The 25717-nt window shown below is 37.7% G+C and overlaps 2 protein-coding genes across 6 annotated transcripts in view; both read left to right on the top strand.

Annotated features, from left to right (window-relative positions):
- Positions 1 to 2592, top strand: part of LOC127661108 (adenosine kinase-like) — a 240188-nt gene extending 237596 nt beyond the window's left edge. For both annotated transcript variants that reach the window (XM_052151681.1, XM_052151682.1), the window contains exon 11: positions 1868 to 2592. In XM_052151681.1, coding sequence (XP_052007641.1) covers positions 1868 to 1992 — 125 coding nt within the window. In that variant the 3' untranslated portion in view covers positions 1993 to 2592. The remainder of the gene's footprint in view (positions 1 to 1867) is intronic.
- A 4576-nt stretch (positions 2593 to 7168) lies between these two features.
- The window catches only part of kat6b (K(lysine) acetyltransferase 6B), a 58314-nt gene continuing 39765 nt past the window's right edge, over positions 7169 to 25717 (top strand). For 2 of the 4 annotated variants that reach the window (XM_052151670.1, XM_052151674.1), the window contains exons 1-2: positions 7169 to 7339; positions 11210 to 12081. In XM_052151670.1, coding sequence (XP_052007630.1) covers positions 11461 to 12081 — 621 coding nt within the window. In that variant the 5' untranslated portion in view covers positions 7169 to 7339; positions 11210 to 11460. Of the gene's footprint in view, positions 7340 to 8306; positions 8420 to 8580; positions 8681 to 11209; positions 12082 to 25717 lie in introns of those variants that run through there. The other 2 variants (XM_052151671.1, XM_052151672.1) reach the window with 2 other exon arrangements.

Below are 25717 nucleotides of genomic sequence, written 5' to 3' on the forward strand. Positions count from 1 at the left end.
CAAGAAATAACCAGATGACCTACTACATCTGCCAAGATTCTGAAGGTCTCATAGAAAACAAACAGCAGAGAACCACGAGTTAGGCGACTATATTCTAGTCTAAGTGCTATATATACCAAGACATTTGTTCCTTGTGGTTAAATTGCACTTGTTTAACAAAACCAGAGTAAATTATCTTTGCAGTTGTTGTTGTTGTTATGTTTATATTTGGATTTGGGTAACAGGACAATTCCCAGATTCCTGAATGAAGTATGTCCTAAATGTATTCATTCTACTCATATGCATACCTAAAGAATGCACCTTTTACCAGACAAGTGTGTTCTTCATCAAATGCAAAACCAAATGGTAAAAACACCATAATGCACAGCCTCTTGTGGTTTATTGCTTTAATAATTAGCACAGGGATGCAAGAACTGACTTCCTTGTTTAACTATTTTTTTCAGTCAGCATGCCAATTTTTGGAATGTGTCCTAAATTCCCAGACTAGTCCTAAACAAAAGTATGTTCAATAGAAAATCATTAATGACAGGACTAATTAATTCTGGATTTGACTTGATCTGTAACCTCTAGAAATTTGGACCTTGATGCAAGAGGTCTGACCATTTTAGACACATGCTAGGCTTCGTTTAGTCATTATAATAAAGATATGCAGAGAAGTGTAGATAACATAGTTAAAGGGGAAATAGATCTACTTTCATGATGGATTAGTGGAGTTATCAAACGCCCCACAGCCATTATCTTTAATCTGCGGGTTTTGCTAATAATGGTGCTTTCAAATAGCCGGTGTGTGTCTACCCCGATCTGAGCTGTGAAGTCATCCATCAAACATTTAAAGCATGACACAGTTCGGCTCCCCATGAAAAACAGAAATATTGATGTTGATCATGCTGTTTGCACAGGTCTTTCAGGTCCCCATAATTTATCTTCATATAGTCCTCATATGCAGTCTGCCTTCAAGGGCCATGAGCCTGATTTGCTAACATGTCTTCCTGTAGCTCTTCTAGGACAACCTTGCGACTAATAGAGCTGTGAGCATGTTTGCTCAAACGTCATATTGATTTTTTTAACTCCTTTATCCGTTCCAACAAGAGGTCGGAGGCCAACGCTCTGCCACGTTGGAAAATGAATTTGCCAGCTGTTTTTCAATGCACTCCGGCACTGCTACAGAGAGCGGAGATGTAGGTGGGAGGGTTCAGAGCCCGAGGGCAGCTGGTGGAATTCTGTATCACACAACACTAAAGGGTGCCTTTTTTCCATCACCTCTTCTCCTTAAGCCTGCTTTACATAATATTTTAAAAGAGAAAGTACACTGGATGGAAAATCGATAGTCGACTACATTTTTTGGAGCTAATATTTGCCAGCATATGTTTGTGTGTGTTACGTGTATGTTTAGGAGTGCTTACCGCTCTGATCACTCAGATGTGTGTGGAAGTGTGTTCATGTGTGCATTCATCAAACATATGTTTGCGTGTACATATGTTTGTGCGCATGCTTTTCAATTAGAGTTAAATCTGTCCACCACCTCACAGCCAAAACACTGCAAAATATATATATTTAATTGTATCAATTAAAATATCTAAATGTCTTTGAAACAAGATACTGTAGATAAGTAAAATGACGTTGTCAAAATTTGGTCAGGTTTGTGCTTCAAACAAGACATAAAAAAGAAATTCTTACCCATTGGAAAATATATATATTTTCTCTTGTTTTAATCCTTATATCTCTGAAAACATCTGATGTCGATTTTTACCGGAAAACAAGACTTTTCTCTTGAAGCATCTCCTTAGAACAGTGTTGTTGATTGTGCTATCTGGTTTTTCTGTATGTGTGTGTGTGCATGTGCGTGTGTGTGTGTGTGTGTGTGCAGGTTTCCTATCTGAGCTGGTGCAGGATAAGACCTTTGAGCAGTGCATCCGTGCTGGACACTACTCTGCTAACGTCATTATTCGATATGCAGGCTGTACATTCCCAGAAAAGCCTGATTTCCACTGATGGGCCACTCAGAGAGCAGAATATATGGCCACCTAAGTGTTTTAAAGGACTAATGCCTTTTTTTAATTGACTTTTTATTTTCTGTTCCTCTTCCCTCTCTCGTTCACTGCCTGCATTCTTCTGTGCCTCTATTTCTAACAGTCCCACATCCTAATGCGATAATGGAGATGTATTTCCTATGAAAAACAGTTTACAAAAGAATTCCTTTGTTGCAAGTATGGATTTGTTTTAACTAAAGCAATTTGAGTATTGCTCTCCCATGTACTGTAAGAGAAGTAATCATAAACCAGCATCTCTCCAGTGTGGTATTTTTAACAAATTTACCTTGATGATATCTTGATACTGCTTTAAAATGTAAAGGAAATATTGAAAACGCACAACTTAACTATATCGAAATCAAAAACTCATATCTCAGAGGAATTTTGTTGGCCAGTCTTGCTGTTGTAAACCAAACATATTTGTGAAATGCACACTTGAATGTGTCATGATCATGTCAGGATTAGTTTAAATCTGTTGTTATGTGTTATACATTACATAAACATAGTCTGCTGTCCTTTTAAATACAATATTGCCAAAATAAAAATAAAGCTTGTATTTCTGCTGTCACTTATTCCTAACCTTATAATTGATTGATAATTAGAATGGGTATTATATTGCTTTAAAAATTAATTAGATTGTGAACCTACAGTTCATATGTTTACAACCTATGTGTATACTCAAATCCAGACGGGGATTGTTCATTCAAAAATGTAAATAATTTACTTAACCTCATGCCATCCCAGATGTGTATGACTTTATTTATTCTGCTGAACACAAAGATTTTTAGAGGAATATCTCAGCTCTGTTGGTCCAAACAATGTAAGTGAATGGTGGCCAAAACTTTGAAGGTCCAAAGAGCATATAAATGCAGCATAACATTAATCCACACGACTCCAGTGTTTAAATCCAGAGGCAATATGATCAATATTTAAGTATTTTTTTACCATAAATCTCCACTTTCACATTCTGTTTTTGGCGATTTGCATTCTTTGTGCATATCGCCATCTACTGGGCCAGGAGGATAATTTATAGTAAAAAAGGACTTAAATATTGATCTGTTTATCACCCACACTTATCATATCAATTCTGAAGATATGGATTTAACCAATGGAATTGTGTGGATTACTTTTATATGCTTTTTGTACCTTCAAAGTTCTGGCCACCATTTACTTGCATTGTGTGGACCTACAGAGCTGAGATATTCTTCTAAAAGTCTTTGTTTGTGTTCTGCAGAAGAAAGAAACAACAAGCATGCATGTTATGGCATGAGGATGAGTTAATGATGAGAATATTTTCAACAGGAAAGTTGTGCTATTCATTAGACCTTTGGATTGAGAAAGATGCAGCATTTACTCTTTTTGGTCTGTTTTACTCTTGCGGCATCTTAAAGTGTTAGTTCACCAAAAAGAAAAATCACTATGTACTCACCCTGATGTCTTTCCGAACCTGCATGATTGTCTTATATGGAATGCAAAAGAGATGTTAGGCAGAATGTAATAGGGATTGACAGGCTCAGTCACAATTCACTTTGATTGTATGAAGAAAAGATGCTTTGAAAGTAAAAGGTGAGGCTAACTGTCAGCCTTGCGAGTCACTTGTGTTTAATGGAAGAAATGCAGTCATAGGGGTTTGAAACAACATGAGGGTGAGTAAATGTAAGTTTTAAGGGTGTGTTTTAATTTTTGGGTGCACTATCCTTTTAACTGTTTCCAAGTGGATGGTTAGAAAGCCTCAAGCTTCCACTTGTCCCATTGTTGACATTCACAGGTCTACAAGAGTTCATCTTTATGATATGGGACAAGGAGTAGCTGTTTGTGACCACATTAAAGAGACTCAAGGTACAGCTGCTCCTTTGTCCCTGTATGTGTGCAATCATAGCAGAATCAGAATTTGTCACTGAAAATTATTTTAAAGTGTCCTCTGCAGACTGGCATCACTAGTGTTAAATGTTCTGTGAGTCTAGGTGAAATCATAATAACAGTGAAGGACAAAGTCCTAGAGCACTATTTCACATTTTCAACTTTACCACGGTCTGTCTACACAATCACACTCCTGTTTTTTCCACTTCTTTAATCCACCTGCTGTGTGTTTTACAATTATGCTGGGTGTTTGTAAGACCTGTGGAAGTTGCATGTGAGGTTAAGTTGATTCACATGTGTCTTGCTATTTTTTTTAGTTCCTTACATATAGAAGATCATTTTGAAGGACACACATTGGGAACAACAGACATTTTTATTTTAAAAAGTCTATTTCACAAATTACAACAGATTTAGTCCTGTTTCTGGAGACCTAAATATATTCTAATCTTTTTAATTATCTAATCAAATTATTAGAGTGCACATGAATTAAAATATTGATGTAGGCAAATCATTAAACTGTGGCTATACCAGGATAATCACTGAATGTATTTCCTTAAAGGAATATTCCAGATTCAATAGAAGTTAATCTCAATCGCCAGCATTTGTGGCATAATGTTTGATTACCATAAAATTAAAAAAATTGTAAAATTGGCTATAACTTTACACAAAAAAGTTTTTTCCAACTAAAATCATGTTAACACAGATTGTTTACATCTTGTGAATATAAGTTTAAAACGGTAAGTATTTTACCGTTTACATATTGGCCCCATTCACTTCCATTGTAAGTGCATCACTGGAACCCAGATTTGTGCTTTTTAATAGATTTTTTTAAGAAAAAGAGGGGCAAGTCAAAATAACTTTTTGCAGTAATCAGTGTTACGCCACTAATGCTATCGGTTGAGTTTAACTTGTATTGAACCTGGAATATTCCTTTAATAGGTCAAATCTACTGTAATCTCAAAGACTTTAAAAACATATATATATATATATATATATATATATATATATATATATATATATATATATATTTCCCAACATTTGACTACCATAGCTCTGTTTGCTCATTATAATGACAAACTGTATCATTTTAATTGTAAAGTAGTCACACTTTATTTAAAACCAGGAAACAAATCTAGCGACTGTGACCATGTTTAGAGTTTATTTATAATGACTGATGCTGGGTTTGTTTTATATGATTAAAGCTGTTTGGTTTCTATAAGATATACACTTTTCCAACACAGATAGAAAGGGCTGATCAGTGGGAGTGCACATTGAACTTAATTTTAAATCAAGTGCGATCAGTCCTTTGAATATAGCTTTTGGTCTTCTAAATTAGTAAATACTGTTATCTCGCTGTCCAAGTAGCAATGTAGGACAGGTTTAGTCAGAAGGTCGACAGTCGGTTAATCTACTTGCTTTACTGCTGTTGTGTCCTTGTGCAAGGCACTTTTACACTGTCTACTCAAGGGTTGCTCTGATACATGAATATGAATGTTTTTGCACTCATGCCAAAAATGCAAAAATGAATAATTCAAATGTACCTGTGTTAACTGTAAACAAATGTATCTTTGTTTTTGGCTTAAAAAAAAATTAATTACAACATAATTGGCAAACAGATTACAGTTGAACAAAAAGGCTCTAGGGCTGAAAATAATGCCAATTATCACCTGAAAATTAACACCTTGTTCCACTGCATGGCAAGTGTTTTTTAGTGTAACTTTAATTAAAAATCATGCACATTCATCAGTCCTAAGAGGTTGTACAGTTGATCTCTCAATCACACGAAAGCATTATAAAATGTTAAGATTTTTTTATTTACACATTTGTTTTATTTCAAAACCAATTAAAAGCAGTGTTATTATTTTACCACAATTTATAGAGTTTGTAAATCTCACCCAGACATGGTGCTATAAGTAGCTCACCCTGTAGATGTGTAAATCAGTTTTTGCAGTAAAGAAAAAACAACTCTGACAACAGTTTAGTGTCAGATCACCTTGATCAAGCTTTGCTGGAAGCCAATATGAAGGCTGCTGCCAAACTAACCACATCCCACATTGCTCAAGTTTTATTTAGTGCACAGTTTGTTTTCCTTTCAGGCACAGTAAAAAGTGGTATGTCCATGGCCTGGCCATGGTTCAAATTTCTCTGTACACCAATTTTTCACCACCCATGGGTGGAGTTCAGGTGCATTTAAAAACGTCAGAGTTGTTGTTGTTTTAAGTCTTGTTGTAGAAATGGTTTAGATTTATTGTGGTTATTTTGTTGCACAATTAATATACCCAATAATCACTGATGCTGTGTCAGTGATGACAGTTCACAGCACATTTCCTTTCATTTAATTAGTGTTGTTCTTTATCATGCAAAGACACATCAATGAAATTAGCAAGCGCAACATATTATTGATGTTCTTCCTCTGAGCAAATTCGTAAATAATTAAAGAAATATTCCAGGTTAAATACAATCAATCGACAGCATTTGTGGCATAATGTTGATTAAAGCAAACATTAATTTTGACTCGTCCCTCCTTTTCTTGATAAAAGCAAAAATCTGGGATCCAGTGAGGCACTTACAATGGAAGTGAATGGGTCGAATCTGTAAACAGTAAAATACTCCCTGTTTCAAAAGTAGCCTATAGCCACAAGATGTAAACAATATGTGTGTTAACATGATTTTAAAGTGATAAAATCTCTAACTAACCTTTTCGGTGTAAAGTTAGAGCTTATTTTATAACTTTGTTGGCATGTCAATGCAATGTCAGCAAACCTAAAAACGACTGTAAAACTGACAATTTAAGCAACTTTACAGCTCAAATAATACATTAATTTTAACAGAACAAATAATTTAAGCGCTTCTACAAAATTATAAGCTTCAGTTTTCTGACTTTAAACCCTGTACATTTTGTCCCCATTCACTTCCATTGTAAGTGCCTCACTGTAACAATTTAAAGTGCGACAATTTATTTATTTATTTTACAAACTCGATGCAGTCTAAGCGTTTAGGCAGGGTGATATATTATTATAATTTGTTTATATTCCTTTAAAATGAATGCTTGATAAGTGATATTAAAAGTCTCCCATCCCTCTTCAAAAACAGGGCACATCATATCTTTTATTTTTCCCACCCATGCCATGTAGTCTGAAACAATGTACATTGTTTCCCAATGAGCGATGTGATGTCACATAGCGGTTACAGCGAGTTAGTCCTCCTCTGTGGCTGATGGAGTGCCGAAAGGGGAGGGTACTACTTTGTCACAGACTCCTATGTAGATTAACCTTTCAATTAGTTGTTATCAAGGTTCCGTCTGCCTACGCGTGCGTTCATCTTCCGAATCAAACAGAACCCCATTGGATTTATCAGACTACTTTACGCATGCATCATCGGCTTCTCAAATAAATGTGTTTATATCGCTTACACGAGGAGTGTGGAGAGATCGCGCGAGGAACTTAAAGGTAAATATGTTCGCTCTGCCAGCGTTGTCGGGCATTTATCTCGGCGGTGTCTTGAGTGGGTTGTTATCGGTGACATGTTTCAATCGTTCAAGTTTAAGTTGTCGCGAGTGATGTAACTTGACGCTACTAGAGAAATTAATTCGTGCTATTAAGGTTATTGGGTCACACGAACCGTGCAATATCGCGAGCTACTGCTTGACCCGCATAAATGGAATTTTCCAGATGCTATCTCTTCACATTTGCTTGATTTAGAAATATGAGGACATTGCCGTTATGCATGTTTTCGACATGCGTGCGGACAGCAGTCATCGTTGCATCCTTTTTAGTGTTTTAATCAACGGGAGAAAATTTATGCTATCATCCGTTAGTATCCTCAGACATAGACATGATTTCTAAATTTGCCTGTTTGCGTGCATAGACAACCGTCCCTAGGATGTGCGCGCGATATGTCTTCTGTAAAGTGAAAAGTAATTATTATATTAGATTACAGCGCAAGTTGCACGGTGAATGTCAGTGATAACTCGACTAATTATTCACCATTACATTATTCTCCAAAAAGTGTGACTAGGTCGATCTGTTCATATTGCAGTGTAGTGCGATGCTCATAAGGGGGAGCCTTCGTAAAGGAGTAGACGAGTTGCGGCTGATTTTACATTAAAGAGCCATCGAGTCGTTTTAAACTAATTAGATTACACGTTGATAAATATGTCCTCGCTTTCCTTGGTCTTCTGTTACGGGTAGAATTGCAGGTATCGAAATCGATACACGGAACATATTAAATAGACGTCGTTGCTTTAAGAGGCGGGTCAAATCATTATTGACTCCTCGGGAGGCCGAACTGGTTCCATGTGATTGACACTTGCTTTATCAAATCAGGGATAAGTATTTGCCCTTTCTTGGGCGGGATTGTCTTTGTGAAGGTAAGGTTTAATGAGACTCCATTGGGTTGTAATCAGTGTCATGTCGGATTCATGTAAACTACAACATTGTAACAAAATGGCGTCTGTTTAGTAACGCGACCGGGGCAAAGCGGCGAAGTCACCTGACCCCTCCACCGCATTAAAGCGTCCAGAAAACAAGGTTTGCGATTTGTTACAGCTCGGTCGTGACTGTGGGATAATTGACGCGTTGACTTTGTCACCATAAATTATAGATAGTAATCTGTCGGAAGTAGTCATAAAGCATAACCCAATTTAGCCAGCTTTAGCTTAGCGTGCTAGACTTAAGCTCCGGGGCTGTTTGGAAAACCGATGCTTGAGATACGAAGCCGAATGCTTCTGAGATTCGTGTCACTTTAACTCCGTATCTCGCGATTGAGAAGACTCAAGCTGAAGTACGAATGTCAGTAGACGTTTAATTGGGTGTTTTATTTGAGCACTGGTGATTTGTGTGATGTGTTGTTACTCTCTTAATTTGAAATGTCATTGCCAGGTCTTAGTTTACGACCAAAGCTGGAAGAGTGTAGACAAGATTTCAAGCTGGATTAAATAAGTGTCATGTACTAAACAAAGCTGAATTTTGTGTGTTTATGCGTAGTGATGTTCATGGTTGTCCTTGAGAGCTGAAAAGCTAAGATTAGTGAGTGTGAGTTGATTGACAGTTTGCTTGCCATCAGTTGTGTAGTGTTTATATAATCGAATAACACACCCCATTTACTCTTATGCCTCACCAGTTAATCTTGATTTATGTGGTGGCCCTTTTGCTGGTTAACCGAGTTGCGTTGTTCAGTTATTTAATGTAGCTTTTATTGGATCTGTTTAGGCCAGATCTAGTGTATCCGAGGAATGGGTCAAGTGTTTCCCATCTGTAGGTGTGTGAAGCTTTTTATAAGCATTTAAGCAACAATATGATGGCAGATAAATTATGGTTGAGTTGCTGTTGGTGAGAAATTGTTCAGTGCATGTCACCTGCTGGCTGCTCGCAGGACTGTTCTTACTCTGCTTCTGCTGTTGGGTTTTACACAGTTTTAGCAGGGACTAAAAACTTTGTTTTTTTTCTTTTTGCTTCGTTCTGAGCAAAAACTTTCTTTTTTAAATAACGTTCTTTTTAAAATGACATTACTCTGCTCTAATGGGTGGTTGAAATACCAATTGCAGTGTTGCCAGATCTCGCAAGAGAATATGGTCTGGAAAACCAAGCCAAAAATAAGCCACTTGCCTCACCAAAATATGCAATATTTAAAAAAAAATTTTTTTCCCTCTGTGGTGGATTTATCGGCATAGAATAAGCATAAAGTTAATGAACATTAATTATATTTACAGATCTGCTTCTGTGTCAAAACCCGGCACCGTAAAATCTATTAATGCATCACATCTAACAATAATTCAGTAAAAACTTGGAAACAACTGAGAAATATACTTGCCTTTAATAATGTTTTCTGTCACACTTTATATTAGGTGGCCTTAACTACGATGTACTAACATTAAATACATACAAGACTAGGTATTTACTGTTTAACTACATGTTGTTCTGCAAAATATCCACATTTTCTGCTGTTGAGGTACGTGTAGGTTTGGGAGTAAGGGTAGGGTTAGGATAAGGGGTTAAAGTTTTGGTATAAGGGTTGGGTTAGGGGTAAAGTTAACAGTGCAGGTACTTTAAATGTAATTACAATGCAACAACATGTACATTGTATCAAATGATTGAGTACATAGTAGTTAAGGCCACCTAATATAAAGTGGGTCCATGTATTCCTTGTATCTGGATAACTGTATTTATACATACGGTAGTTGTTAAAAAGATCTTCATTCACAGAAGCATACATCCACAACGGTCAATTACGCAAAGAAATGTGACACCGCAGTTTCCTTCCGGGAAAAAAGCGTTGCATTTTTTCGACAACATTAACCAAATTACTGTGATAAACCCTTTGGCCTTTGGTTTCATAAAATTTTTTAGAGCAAAATTTACTGGTTACCAAAATTTAAAAAATTATGTTGACACTCCAGAACATTTGAAAATCACTGTTTTAGTTTTTGGATTTTTGCTAAAAATCTTGTTTTCGTTCCTTGAACTGTTTTTAGTCCCTGGTCTCAAGCCTAATAAAATGTGTTCTATTATTAAACCATGTGTTTTATACGTTATATTAATGAAGTACAGATTTGCTTTAACTTTTATCTAAATGTAATGCCTTGCAAAATGCCAAACCATGTGGTTTTATTGTGTTTTAGAGTAAGAGAGTGTCCCAAAACATTGTGAGCTTCCTACCTAGACAGCATTTTTGGACATCACTGATCAATGTAGTAGTAGTATTACTGTGAAGATAGCTAGGTTTTTAGATATATAGTCAGCCATAATGTAATTAAGTGATCCACATTGTTATTTCAAAGTGTGAATTAACATGTTCATCTTGAATCTTATGGTTGTACTTGTCTGTCTGGTTTGTGTCCGATAGACTGGTGATGTTTTCCTTATATGGGATGTGTGCACCCAACACCTGAATTCAGATTACATGTGTCCTACTTCACAGAGCTGGAGAAATAGCTAAAACAACTGTCCTAGGGGAAGCAACTTAATTTGGCTTCGTTTTAGATGTATTTCTGTGTCAATAATGTCTTTGGCTAATTTAGGCTATCAAACAAAAACCTGATTTGAGATTAGTCGCTCCCAAGATGTTATGTCATGCTTTGAAACTGTAATTATTTTTCAGTTTGACGTGTAGGAGTCAGGGTCTTGCTTTTTTAACCTGTCTTGCACTGCACTTTGTGGTTGGAGAAGCATCTCTAATGTAAATGAATGGTGGCGCTGGTTAGCCTAACCTCCCAGATCAAGTTGCCATGCCCATATAACTGCTTCTGGAGTTGCTCAGGACACAGTGTTTTGTTGCAAAGTAACATGGAATTTCTGTTTTTCTTGTCTTCATGCCCACAGGTGTAACTCGTAAGGATTTTTCAGCAAGTGTTCTGACTTTTGGATTTACAACCACAAGGAATTTTTTTTTTCCCCAGACAAAGAGGAAAAGAAATGAACCCAGTCTGGTCTTTGAGGAGTTACATCAGTACCTTATCCTGTTCAGCATAATGTATTAATGGCTGGCTTTTGTTTGTGGATGCATATGGTTCGCTCATAAAAGAAAGGAATGTATTCATGGATCACACCTTGATGAAACAACTTATTTTACCATGGTGAAACTGGCCAATCCCCTGTACACAGAGTGGATTCTTGAGGCTATTCAGAAGATCAAAAGGCAGAAGCAGAGACCTTCAGAGGAGCGGATATGCCATGCTGTCTCAACCTTACATGGACTAGACAAGGGTGTCGTGCTCCAGCAGCTGGAGCTAGCTGTGAAAGATGGATCCATCCTTAAGGTTACCAGCAAAGGGTGTGCTTCATACAAAGACCCGGAAAATCCAGGGAGGATTGTGCCTCTCAAGCCTGTAGGCCCTGTCGCCGTCTTGGTTGGATCTGTGTTACCTGCAGGAGATCTGAGACATGTGGATTGGAATAAAGTCCTTAGGAGGGCTATCGAGGGTCTGGCTGTCCCTGCTGGCTCCTCTCTAAGGAACATCGAGAGATTCCTCAGAAGCCAGAGCGACTTGGTGAATGTTGTGGCGAACCCCAGGTTCCAGCAGAGGCTAAGGCTAGCCGCTAAACGGGCAGTAAACAATGGTCGGCTGCTAAAGGATGGTCCGCTCTACATGATGAACAGTGGTGGACTCGGAGGTAAAGCTTGCTTCAGGAGCCTGGGAACCTTTGGTGTGAACCTCCCACCTGTAACACTACTCCCTCACGAGAAAGATCAGGTATAGCAAGAACTTTTTTTCTTGTATGTCTATGTCTCCGAAAAATGCTCATTCATTGCTTTGAATTGTCAGAGGTGGTAAAATCTGAATACCCGCTTTTCACACAGAATACGCTAAAAATGCTGGACACAGCACCACGAATAGAGAAGTGGTGTCTCGATACATTTTACCAGTTAAATTCTGATTGACACAGTGTCTAAAAAAAACAGTCCTGCTCGTGACACTAAAAAAACAGCGAGACATGGCGCAATGATCAAAGACATCTGCTTGGCGCATGTTTACATAGGAAGCAATTGGAAAAACTCTGTTGACCGATGCAGTAACATGTTTGGTGTGAACAGCTCATTAAACTTTTTGTTTCTGCAAATGCCATGGCTCACATCATTCTGTAAATTCCTCTTCAAAGGTTTTACCCCTGAACAACAATGGGAATTTCCTGAGGAATATTTGGCCACCTCTCCATTCAGCATCAAGCAGATTTGTGCCGTTTTTACCCAGACATAGCTTGCGAGTGTGGACTGTTATTTAAAGACATCAGCAGCCTATCAAAGGCTAGCGCACAGAACAAGAAAATGGATCTCAGTGTTCCAAACAATAACTTTACTTAAAATAGGCTATTCATTGACCATATCATATCAGCACCTCTTATGTCATTGAAATATTGTGTATGTATGAATGCTAATATAAGTTTGTGGCCCATTTGTAACAACTAGGAAGTTGGCAGTCAAAGGCAAGTTTTTGTAGCTCTTCAGAGATTAACTATACAGAAGTGGGTTTGTTGTCCTAAATTGTTGAAATATCTTTGAAACCATGGCCTTAACTCATTGTTTAGGTAAAGGGTTTCTTCACCAATCCCTCAAGCTGCATTTTCATCCACATGAGTGAACTTGGGTTTGTTTGTAACTTTGTGTGATTTAAATGTTCTGTGAAGACTGAGAAGACCATGTTTTTGTTCCTAAATCATCATTGGTTTTCTCTACAATAGTTCTTTTAATGGGAGTATGATACTCTACAGATGTTGGACTAACTTTGTTGTAGAATCAAGAGTCCAAACTATTTCCATGTTTATTAATCAACTTTAAAATAACTCGAAAGTTTATCATCGATATTAAGGATTTATTTTTTAGATACATCTTCGATAAAGTTTTATTGCCAGCCCTATCTGGAACCAAGATGCCTAAACAGTGGGCAGGCACTGTTAAAATTCAATTATAATTCAGTGGGTAATACGATAGGCCTACATCTTGTCCTTATTGTTTTATCAATACACGCGCACTGCATTAAAAAGTATAAAATTATTCATTTAGAATTAAGTGATCACTAGCCTATAACTATAACCACAACTATAGGTTGCTGGTTAAGGATAGCTAAATGAGATATCTGCTTCTGTGAGAGTGCTGATGTCAGCTTCTTTCCACACAACAGGTGATAGTAAAGTGACACAAATAGTGTGTTTGCATTCTAAGAAGTCAATCACCTCATATGCACACTGTTCGGAGAAGCGAGAGGGTAGAAATGAGCAACAGCCAAAGAAATAGACAGTGCTAGAGAGGAGAAATGCTTTGGGAAGCATAAGACAAAAAATTAGAAAATAAAAACATCATGCACGTCTCCTAAACTGCAGTCTCATTATTTTCTGTGCAAATTGGTGCAATAACGGGCATGAGCCCATCTTTCATATTGTTTGTTGCTATGTGCTTGATTTTGTAAATTAATTTCGGGATCATAGATTCAGCATTGGACAACAGTGGTTGATGCAGCCAGTCTGCAATCAGTTTTGTAATGCGAGCTTGGCTTTAGTATATGCATGTCTGACCCTTTGTTTCTAGTATCTTTAATCTCAATGTAGACTGCCGAGAAAAGAGAATGAAAATGTGTCAGTGTCTTTCTCTTGCTGGTCACTTAAAGCGCAACATGCAGGTTGGACACCCCTATATAGCATAGTGTATGTTGATGATAAAACAACTAGATTTTCTGAACTGGAGTAATATATATTTAGCCATTAACGATATTTTGAGATAAATTGTGATAAAATAACTTCCGCGTCTATAAAGCACTAACCGGAAGTGACGATGGCCGAGGGAGTCTGGTCAAGTTCAAGCTCAGGTTACAATGGATGCGAATGAAGAAACAGAGTTCTCCGGTGTGGACGAACATGCCTATGATGACCCACAGGCCTATAATTATGAGCCTCCTATTATTCAATAATTAAAAAGGTAAGACTTACTCTGCTAAGTGCTCGTTTTCGTTGCACAGAATGTCTGCTAACGTTAGCACTTGGTCCTCCAGTCCGGCCCGCGCCAAAATCCGGTGTAAACTTTGACGGTGGACTTGATTCCATCGAGTGCACCGAGGGAACAGCATCAGTAATCAGCCTCACGTGGTCCTTACTCCGAAATCCCATCCGAGACTCCAACAAATCTCCAGGTCGATAATTCTCCGGAGTGAAATGTGCGCCACAAACGACCGAGTGTGTGGTAACAGACGCGGCAGTGAAGTCTGCTCTCTTCACCTGCACAAAACGCACTCAAGCCCGAAAAGCCTTGTTTTTTCTAGAGGAAAATGATGGACACGATGTCCTGACAGGCTGGAATTCGTGCAACCAGCACAAACACAATAATTTACCATTATGGCTTCTCTCAAACTCGATCTAAAACTTTCTGTCTCTCACTACTGCTCTAACTACATCAACACCCAACAATGAGAGAGCTGACCGCGAGCTCTTTTATTTGCCTCGCCCTACGTCATATGACGCGTTGCTATAGCGGGAAAGGCCTATTCCAGAGCCTAGCACATTTTCATCAAAATCTCTACATCAAATGAGATTTCATTAGTAATTTCTACATATGTGTTTTTAAAAGACCTCTGCAGACAATATAAAGTATTAATTCAGTTATAAATTCAACCTGCATGTTGCTCTTTAAGCTCCAGAGTCCATACTAGGTGGGTGTTAATACTCTCTTTTTCTGTAGTGGTCAGTTAACAATTGGAAGCCATTTGGTAATCAAATCTTGGAGCACATTCCCTTGTCAACTCTTTGAGTTGCTCTTTGAAAGCAAAAGCTTTTAGTTTCCAGGCACAGGGGCTTGACTGTTGCTAAGCAATGTGCTTCATTGACCCTAGGACATGATAGCATGGTGCCAGTCTTTTTTTCACAATCAGGGAGACGTCTGCCATCTTGCAGATGGTTCAGGGGGACTGCAGTGGTGGGCCGGCGGCTGATTAGCTCAATGCGTTAAAAAGGCTCTTTTGTTGTTAATTGTGTGCTTGGGGACTGGTCAGTCTGCAGCTGCTCCAGGCCTCTTTATCATATTCTGTGAGGGGTTAAATTATGAGAAAAGAGAGGGCCAAATCTGCCTGCCTTTTGTTCCATTAGCTGGCAGGATTAGATTTTGCATTGAAGGTGTATTGGATCTCATGGTTGGTCTCTCTTATTTATTTTTTGACAACTCTTGCTTGGCCTAAAAGATGGTAAGCTAATTCAATGAAGGTCTGTTAAAGCTGATGCTGATTACATCTGTTCCTCTGTAATGGTGTTGAAACAGTGCTAGCCTGCTGTTTACCAGCTGTGGCTGATGCAATTTGCTCGCTTTCTAGAAATTTCATTACAGAATTATAGGTAGTATGCGTTAGCTATGCATTTTGCTTGGCTAATACAGGAATCTTTACATAAAACTTTATGCAACTGGAAAAATAAACTTAATATAATTGAAATAGTGCCATTTGTGTCAGTTATCTTGAATCTTTTGAAAAATGACACTCTAACCTACATAGGTGAACTTTTATTGCAGGTCTTTTGAATTTGTGAGCCACTATGGCCTTGTTCAGTCTGCCACAAAAAATCATGACATTTTTTGAAGATTTTTTGATGGTCTGGACAGCAGAAAACATGAAATCTGATTTTTCAAATCTGATTCAAACCACATCGGGTGGTGGTTTCAAATGCGATTTGAAATCAGATTTTTTTTTTCAGATGCTTCTCAGTCCGGACGCTCTGACTGCTCAATTCAGATTTCAAATGGTCTTTTGCGTCACTCTTAATGCGACACACCGATAACATAAAAAAATCGGTGACTGCAGCATGGAACATCACAATATTTACCAGTCTCCTCCATCTCAGAGTTTTTCTTGTGCGATGGAGGAGTTCTGCACCAGGACAGGGCACTTATTTGGAGGGCGAGATGATACACCTCCATTTTTCCTGCGTCTGTTTTGAAAGCAGATAGGTTGGTTATGTCTGAATTCGCAAATCTTATTTGATCACTTGCAATTAATAGTGCGGACAGTCTGCCTGAAAAGATCTGCTTTGAGAAAAAATCTGATTTGCCTGCAGTCTGAACATAGCCTATGTTTGTCCAGTTCAGCGTGATTGCTTTGATATCATCTTCATCTTTTCATTTCTGCTAAATGCTCCTTTCAAGGCAGTACAAATGAATGAATGAATAATTCGACATCAGCCATAATGCACATGTACGCTCGCCACACACCAGCTATTGGTTGAGAGGAGAGAGTAAAGTGATACAGCCAATTCATGGATGGGGATCATTAGAAGGCCATGATTGATTAGGCCATTGAGGGGAATTTGACCAGGACACCGAGGTTACATGCCTACTGTTTTCGCGAAGTGTCCTGGAGAGTCCGTAGAGAGTCAGGACCTCGATTAAACGTCTCATCTGAAACAGTGCCTTTTTACAGTGCAGTGTCCCCGTCACTATACTGGAGTATTACGACCCACACAGCCTGCAGGGTGAGAATCCCCTGCTGGCCTCCCTAATACCTCTTCCTGAAGCAACCACAGTTTTCCCCAGGAGGTCTCCCATCCAGGTACTGACCAGGCTTAACCCTGATTGGGCAACCGGTCTTGAGTTACAGTGTGATATGGCTGCTTGCAGTAGTACTTTCTTTCCATGTAACTGGTGTATTTAAAGAGTTAAATCAGCATTATTGTTTGTATAAATCTCCAATAGCTTGCAGCTTATTTGATGAAACTCATACTCGTTAATGAATTTAGAAAGGCATATTAAAGGAGTAGTTCACCCAAATGAAAATTCTGTCATGAAAATGTCAGTCTGTCTTTTAAATACAATGGCCCTTGACAGTGTATTCACTTTAAAGCTTGAAAAAGACCTAAAAGTGTCCTAAAAGTAGTTCATGCACCTCATGCGTCATATTCAAAGTCTTCTAGACGCATTCGATAGCTTTTGGTGAGAAACGACACAAAATTAAACTGTATGAATCTGGAAGCTACGGTTAAAAACCGGCTACCATGCTGTTTATTTTAAGAAAATATACTGAAAATGTGTCTTTTGGTGTGGTTCTAACTACTTGCACCGTGCAGCGCACATGAAACTCTCAAAATGAAAACATGGCGGAACATATAAGCTATTTGGGAGCATTTGGCTATCTAAAAAATTACACAGGAGTTGTTGAAGACGGGTATCCAGTATGCAAAACTTGCAGATGGAAAGTGTCAGCAGAAGCGGTGAACACATCTAATATTTTACAGCACATGAGGATCACCATCCAGAGATTCATGCCCAGATGAATGGAATCATTTTACAAACACAGCAAATATTATGTGTAGTGTACTACTTACCTTTTGGTAGTCAAACACAGAATTGAAACTGTATACAGTTTAAATACTTAAAACTGGGGGGTTCAGCTTTATATTGTTATTGCGACACTTACAAATAGTTTTTCCTATTTGAATAAGATTTCAGTGAGCGTAAAAGTGCTGTGATTATTCGGCTGATCGTTGGATTACTGAATAAAGAAAGAAGGTTCTCCTAGCCTGACACAGTTTTATTTTAAACATATGGTTTGGGTTGTAGTTGTTTTTGGTTATTTGGTTTTATTTTATTTTACTTTTGTTTATTGAATGCGTTTATATTTTTGTTGAAAAGGTACAGTATATGTTGGTGTGAGAGGGCAGATAGAGAAAATTGCATCTACTTAAATTATACAATTACTTTATTTACATGTTTCAACTTAGAAGTAGGAATATACATGTTAACTGCATGTCCTAAGGAATGCTGCAATAAAACCTAATTTGTGATAGGATTTGTAGAGGGTTTTATTGTTGCATTATAGGTAAATTTGCAGATAATCGTGAAATCATGATTGTTTGTATCAGACAGTAATCATACCATCAAAAATTCACATCATGACATCCCTAATAGTGAAGAAAGAGTCCAACCTAACCTAAAGTGGCAATGGTTTAATTAGGGATACAGTAATAATCACTTGGTTAACCTGACTCTCTGAGACCTGAGTTTGTGCCATGTTGCCGTTCCTTAGGCAGTTTGACCTGATTGAAGTAATGGTAATGTAATAGCCCTGCCATCCTCGTTAAGTTCCTCAGCTTTAGAAGCCTGGATGAGCTAATAGAGCTGTTTGAAAATGTAATGGGACAAGTCACGGGTCCTTGTTGGAACTGCCCTACATTCCTCTTTTACACTTAAGCGCAAGCTTCGCCAGGCTTAAATAAACTCTTACTTCTCTAGTTTCTCTCATAACCCATGGTGATGATGCTGATGTGCTTGTCTCTGGATTGGATCACACAAACCAACCAGGGAAAAACACGATTACTTGTCAATTATTGTCAGTGTCTGTTTATGGGATGAGGAGAAAACACATGCACACCGCCTTTCAAAAGTGATGTGCCCCTACTTGGATTGGCTATCCAAGCTTAAGATCTCAGGATTCAAATCTTGTGAAGATAAGATTAGCAGCAGTCAAGTTTAATGTGGGTAAAAGCTCTGGTTTACTTTGCTTCAAGCGATTCTTAATGATCATTACTCTTTTACAGGTAATGGCTCACATAGCCTTAAACATGTTTTATCTATTCTCACTAGGGATGAGACAATATATCGAATTTTGAAATATCCCAAACCAAAATAATTGACGAACCACAAAGGCAAAACGTCATATTTCAAAATGTTTAACTTTTGTTTTGTCTGTGTGACCCATCAAACATTGAAATCTGTTGCTTTTTTTCGATCACTATTTAACATGTTCGCAGTAGGGGTGTAAATCGGATATTTCATCACGATACAATATTATAGCGATTCTCTTGGCCTTCAATCCGGTATTTGCCGATATTTCAAAGTCTGCAGCAATACGATTTGATTTGACTCTGGGCCCTGTGATTGATATTCTGATATTATATGCCTTTTTTACATAATTATTATAATTCATTTTTGCCTTCAAATGCAACCAAAATGTATTTTGTATATTTTATTGATCTCTCTGAAAAGTGCTAATTTAGTATCCATATTGGGACAACTAAATAAGGTTCTTCAGATGTTGTGAAAAATTATACAGATAATAATATAAAAATTGTTACACAAAAGTGATCATCAATCATTTGATTCAGCTTCTTTTTCAATTGAATCCAATTTAAAGTGCTTGCAAACCCATGACTTGTGTCCAACTGTCCGTGCTATAATGTGTTCTTGGCAACAACTTCCACAGTTGTAATGAAAAATTCTGTTACAGGTAACTGGGATAAATATTAGTAAGGGTGTTGATGTGTAAAGTCTTATAACTGATGCTAGTGCTGGGCAGCAGGGGATTTCTGTTTCACTCATTAGTGCTGTTCAGAGTGTCGGCATTGTCAAGACGTTTCACATGATGGTTGAACTGCTCCATGGTTCTTTTAAATATCAAAATATCATGTAAATTTCAAATGGTTGCATGCGCAACGATATCTTTGAAGCCCAAAGATGTGCGAGCACATCCTGTCGCTGGTCTGGAGCTTCCGTTTCACGGAAAGCCCGGTTGACGTTCTCGGACTGATCCTTCACTGGCCTGGAGCTCGCATTTCACGGGAAGCCTGGTTGACGTGCTCGCACTGATTCTGTCACTGGTGCTCTCATTTGCAGGAAGCTCGGTTGACGCTCGCGCACGGATGGCAGAGCGCAATTTGGCTTCACAGACCCTGCACATCCTTGTCCCACATGAAAAGCGTATTTAGATTTCATAAAGTGAAAGTAATGTAAAAAGGTTGCTTCATCTCCTGACGGAAATGCGTATGGTTGTGGCTGACATGAGTTCATCTGAAAAAAGTGGTCTATATCAATATTTACTCATTGAACGGTTTGTTCGCACAAGGTCACACAAGTGCTAAAGGTGTTTGAATTTAGCTTTTAGAAATGTAAGTACTGGAATACCTGGAAAATTGCCTTGTTTTGTTGAAAAGTGCTTAGGATTTATTGAGATAAAAAAAATTATCATTCAAAAGTGTCCATCCAAGATGAGATCCAGGCACTCCTATTTAATTGAATATTAAAGGGGTCATGAAAGGTTTTTTTATATATACACTGCTAGCCAAAATTTGGAATAATATACAGATTTTGCTGTTTCAGAAGGAAATTGGTACATTCATTCCCCAAAATGGCTTTCAACTGATCACAAAATATAGTCAGGACATTACTGATGTAAAAAACAGCACCATCACTAGTTTGATCAAATCTAGACAGTCTCCATTTCCAGCAGCCATCACTCCAACACCTTATCCTTGAGTAATCATGCTAAATTGCTAATTTGGTACTAGAAAATCACTTGCCATAATATCAAACACCGTTGAAAGCTATTTGTTTTGTTAAATAAAGCTTAACGTTGACTTTGTGTTTGATTTAGAGTTGCCACAGTATGAAATGGATTGGCATGTCTTAAGGTCAATATTAGGTTTAAAAAAAAAAAAAAATGGCAAAAAAGAAACCGCTTTCTCTAGAAAATCATCAGTCAATCATTGTTTTGAGGAATTAAGTCCATACAATGCTTAAAATTGCCAAAACAAAACTAATTTCATACAAAGGACAACTGGCTCTAACAAAGACAGAAAGAGATGTGGAAGGCCAGATGTACAACTAATCAAGAGGATAAGTACATCAGAGTCTCTAGTTTGACAAATAGATGCCCCACATGTCCTCAGCTGACAGCTTCAATGAATTCTACCCGCTCAACACCAGTTTAATTTACAACAGTAAAGAGAAGACTCAGGGGTGCAGGCCTTATGGGAAGAATGGCAAAGAAAAAGCCACTTTTGAAACAAAAACAAAAGGTTAGAGTTGGCAAAGAATCACAGACATTGGACAACAGATAATTGGAAAAGAGTTTTATGGATCTTAAACCCATTGAGCTTTTGTGGGATCCGCTAGACTGTAAGGTGCATGAGAAGTGCCCGACAAGACTGCCACCCCAGGGAAGTGCTACAGGAAGTGTGGGGTGAAAACTGGACAAACTGTCAGCTAGAATGCCAAGGATCTGCAAAGCTGTCATTGCTGCATGTGGAGGATATTTTGATGAGAACTCTTTGAAGTAGTTCAGAATTATATATTTTTTTTTAAATGTAATAGTTATTTTTCACGTTATTAATGTTCTGACTATACATTGTGATCAGTTGAATGCCACTTTGGTGAATAAAAGTGCCAATATCTTTCCATAAGAGCAAAAGGTGTGTGTGTGCGCGCACGCATATATATCTTCCCCGAGGTCCTCTGTCTGAAACGGCCACTGTTATAATTGGCTAACACCATGCAGCCCCTTGATTATAGCCATATTTGAAACTCAATAAGAAGAGAATTAACAAGCTTCACAATATTATAAAACCGAATTTAAGGGTTTACATATAATGCACATAGAACACATTGCATCCAAATATATTAAACTGCCAGGTTGTGTTTTGCGCTTTCTCTCGTGCACCAGTCAGTTCAGTCAGCTCCTCCACTGCTGTAAACTCACACGCTAACACACACTCGCAGATATCTACACTGGAGTATTCCTGGATCTGTCTAACGTTATTTGGTTGAGGAGGATGACAAATTTGAGGTAAGTAACGTTAACCAGTCCACTACATTGCGAGTAAAGTTTGCATTATGCGACAAAAAAATGTCTGTTGTTAGCCACTGGCAACAAGTAAATATTAACATTTCACTCGCCAGTGATAGTTATGTAATTTCACAGAGTCCCTTTTACTAAATAAAAAGCAGTTGATTAAGAAGCTGGATTCTGCCTAGTCTTTCCCTGCATGATGTCTCATGCGTGCAGGAAAAACACTTGTCTCATTCAGTTGAACTCAGAGCACCTCAGGGAACCACACCGCAGACGTCATGTGAAGATGAACCACTTCTCAAGTGCTCTGTGCATGCTGTCTACAGATACTTGTGCCAAACTCCAGTGAAAATCTAAACAAGTTATAAACTTATTAATTTTGTGAGCGCAAAGCACTCCAATTTCACTTAACAGCCATATTGTACAGCCAATTAACAGGATATTGTAATGTCAAAGGTCATTGTGGGTTTATTCACACAGTGTTAATAACAGGCAGTGAGACAGAGGAGGTGCCCTGCTCTATTTATATAGAGATGATAACATCCAAGAAACAGAATCTCGAAGTCTCACTTCATGAGAAATAAGGGCTTGTGATTTAATCAGAGAGCCTTAAAATAATGTGTGAAAGTGAATAATTTAAGGCAGAAATATTTTACTATTGCATAATATAATACAAGATAATGTTATGTAATACAATATATTGTAATGTAATATAAAAGCTATACAGGTTGGCTGGGTTACAAAAGAAGCAAAAGAAAACAAACATCAAAGTTACAATCATGATTATTATCATAAATTAAAGATAGCATTACTAGGTTAAATTAGCATAACGTTACACTGCTTATGTCTTCACTAGCTAGCTATCGTTAGCAGTCTGAGGTAACGATAAAAGATTAAAAGCTGAAACTGACTGAAACTAGTTTGTACCCTGCTTTTAGAATGGTTAAATCATGAAATTGTTAAAGCTACAGTAGGTAGTATTTATTCATTGAAAAAATTGTTTTCTATATAAACATATTGTAAGTTAAATGAGGCCCTGTGAGAAATTAGTTTAGAGTACCACAGACTCTGTGAAAGGCAGGCCTAGGCTCTGTTTGTGAACAGCTGTCAAGTAACCCTGGCTGAGGGTGAAGAGCATCATGTATATGGAGAATAATTGGGGGGGGGAGGTGCTGTTTCTCACAATTCAATTTATTTCACAACACTAGCCTCTTAATTTTGCTCTCAAAGTGCACCAGATGGAAGTATTTAACTTTAAATTGTAAAAAAAAATTATTACGGGGGAGCATGCCCTCGGACCCCCCTAGAGGTATTTGGGGGGTCCACCCCCATAGTCTCACAAAATCCTGTGAGAAACACTGAAGTATGCATTGATGTTGTTACTGTAGAGGCGATCATTAATTAATGAGCCTCCTAGTGATGTAGGGAAGTCATGGAAGAAGAAACACAACGCATTTTTGTGCTTGCTTTGAATATATGCTTTAATTGAATTAGAGATTAAATTTTGAGTTCTGAATTTTACAGTATGTTTTTAGAGTAAAATATCTTATAAGTCAGAATATCAAAAAATTATTTTTTATAATAAGTTTTGTTACTTATGACATGGCCCCTTAAATATCCTTTTGGGTCTTAATAGTCGGTTGTAGTGGTCCACCGATTAGGAAATTTGAGGCCGATACTAGGGTTGGGCGATGTCCCCTAAATTGGCAGTTGACGATGCTGACAGTAAAACATTGCGATGGACGATCGGTGGGCGGGCGGGGGGTTATATAATTTCATATAATTTTCAAAAATTATATGAAAAATTATAATTTCGTTATTTTACTAACCCAACTAATGACTCGTCGGCGCTTTATCAGTAGGTTGCACGACACGTGAAGCATTTTTTTTTTTTTAGCTTTCACTTAAGAAGAATTGTGCACTTTTTATTTTAATATATCTCTTTACATAAATACTATTTTCCACTTAAAAACTATAATTTCGTTATTTTACTCACTGATGAGCAAAAGGTCGAGGCAGAAATGACCATGTACCTGCAGGAAATGGCCATTGATGGGGAAGAGGACCCGCTGACTTGGTGGAAAACAAACGACAAAAGGTTTCCGTTCATGGCAAGATTAGCACGGAAATATCTGCGCATATGTGCTACCAGTACTCCATCAGAGCGGGTATTCAGCACAGCGGGTAGTGTAGTTACTCCAATCCGCAGCTTATTAAAACCAGATAAAGTGAATATGTTGGTATTTCTGGCCAGAAACATCGAAATTTAAACATGGTCTATGGTGAAAGATATTAGACTTCTTTACGCATTTTTCGCCATCCGTTGCGGAGCTATTCGATTTTGCATATTATTTTTTAAACGTTCATTTGTGTAGTTCATATGACCACTTTACAATATTTCAATAACATAATTTATTTTGTAGCCTGTGCTGAAGTTAATTGTGCTGCTAATTATAAGTGAAATGTTAATGCCGAGTTTCGGTCTGAGTGTTGTTCCCGTTTTCTTGTTTTATTTGTTGTTGTTCTATGTTTTAATAAATGTGTGTTATTCATATTCACCTTGTTTTTTTTTTCATTTGATTTGACATTGTGGATTTATGGCCAAGGAAATTTTTCTTTAGAAGTATTAACCAGACAAAAGTTATTTGACGTTCGCTGGTCTGGGTTTATCTTAAACTGCCGCTTCAGTGTATACAAGAGCTATGTGACAATGAGCAAGATTTTCTGAGACACTACAACTACTAATAATTAATTAATAAAGGCTATTTTCTTGTAGCCCACAACATAAAATATTTTAATCTAAATGTACAGTGTAAGACATGTAAAAAAAAGACAAGAAGCTAACAATGTCAAGATCAATAGTTGTGTAGCCTGCCTGACACAGTATTTTCACAGACTAACACGTCACGTCTCTGGCATATACTACAGTATTTAAAATAGCATATATGCATTAGTTATATTCTCAATTAAATTTACAGAGCAATCCCTGCAAAGTTTTTAGGTTAACTATAGAAGAGACTAGGATTAGTGAGTCACACTAGCAAGACTCGCAAAAGGGGGCGTGGCATCACGATGGTGGCTCTACATCGTGATGTTGGTCAGCCATCACGATGGACGATGATATCGTCCATCGGCACAACCCTAGCCGATACAGTTTTTTGCCCTTTGCACTTTTGTAAGTTATGTTGTGCAGTTATGTTTATGCTCCACACAGTTATATTACGGTAACACTTTACAAAAATGTCCATTTGTTTACATTATTTTAAAACATAACTGTACTTATTTTGATCTTGGATTATTGAACTTATTGTTAATTACAACATATATTATGACATTTTTTAAATAAAAAGTTGTATTAGTTAACATTAGTTAATGCACTATATCAGGGGCGTTGCTAGACATAAAGGTCTACTGGGGCACAGGCCCCCATTACTCATATCGCTTGTTTTTTTTTTTTGTCTTTCTTTAAAACCTGCTACGTGCAAGAAGTGTGCAACTCAATGCACTTTACAAAACCTTGCTTAACCCACTATTCCTACACTGCAACAAGTACTGGGAAAAGTAAACATGTAGAGATATGAATCTTTATGAAATTAAGTATCTAAGTACATACTGAACGAGTGGACCATCTGCACCTTGTATATTGACCACGGTGTGGTTTTGCACACAGCCGTTTCTTTTTTCACAATTCGAAAGTCACATGAACGAATGATACTGTTATCGCTGTTGCTAACTTTAAAACTAGTGAGTTGAGGTTGCGTGTCGGAAATCCAGTGATGCTTGTAGTGACGATTCTCCCTGA

This window comes from Xyrauchen texanus, chromosome 20, assembly GCF_025860055.1.
Source record: "Xyrauchen texanus isolate HMW12.3.18 chromosome 20, RBS_HiC_50CHRs, whole genome shotgun sequence".
NCBI classification, from domain to species: domain Eukaryota; kingdom Metazoa; phylum Chordata; class Actinopteri; order Cypriniformes; family Catostomidae; genus Xyrauchen; species Xyrauchen texanus.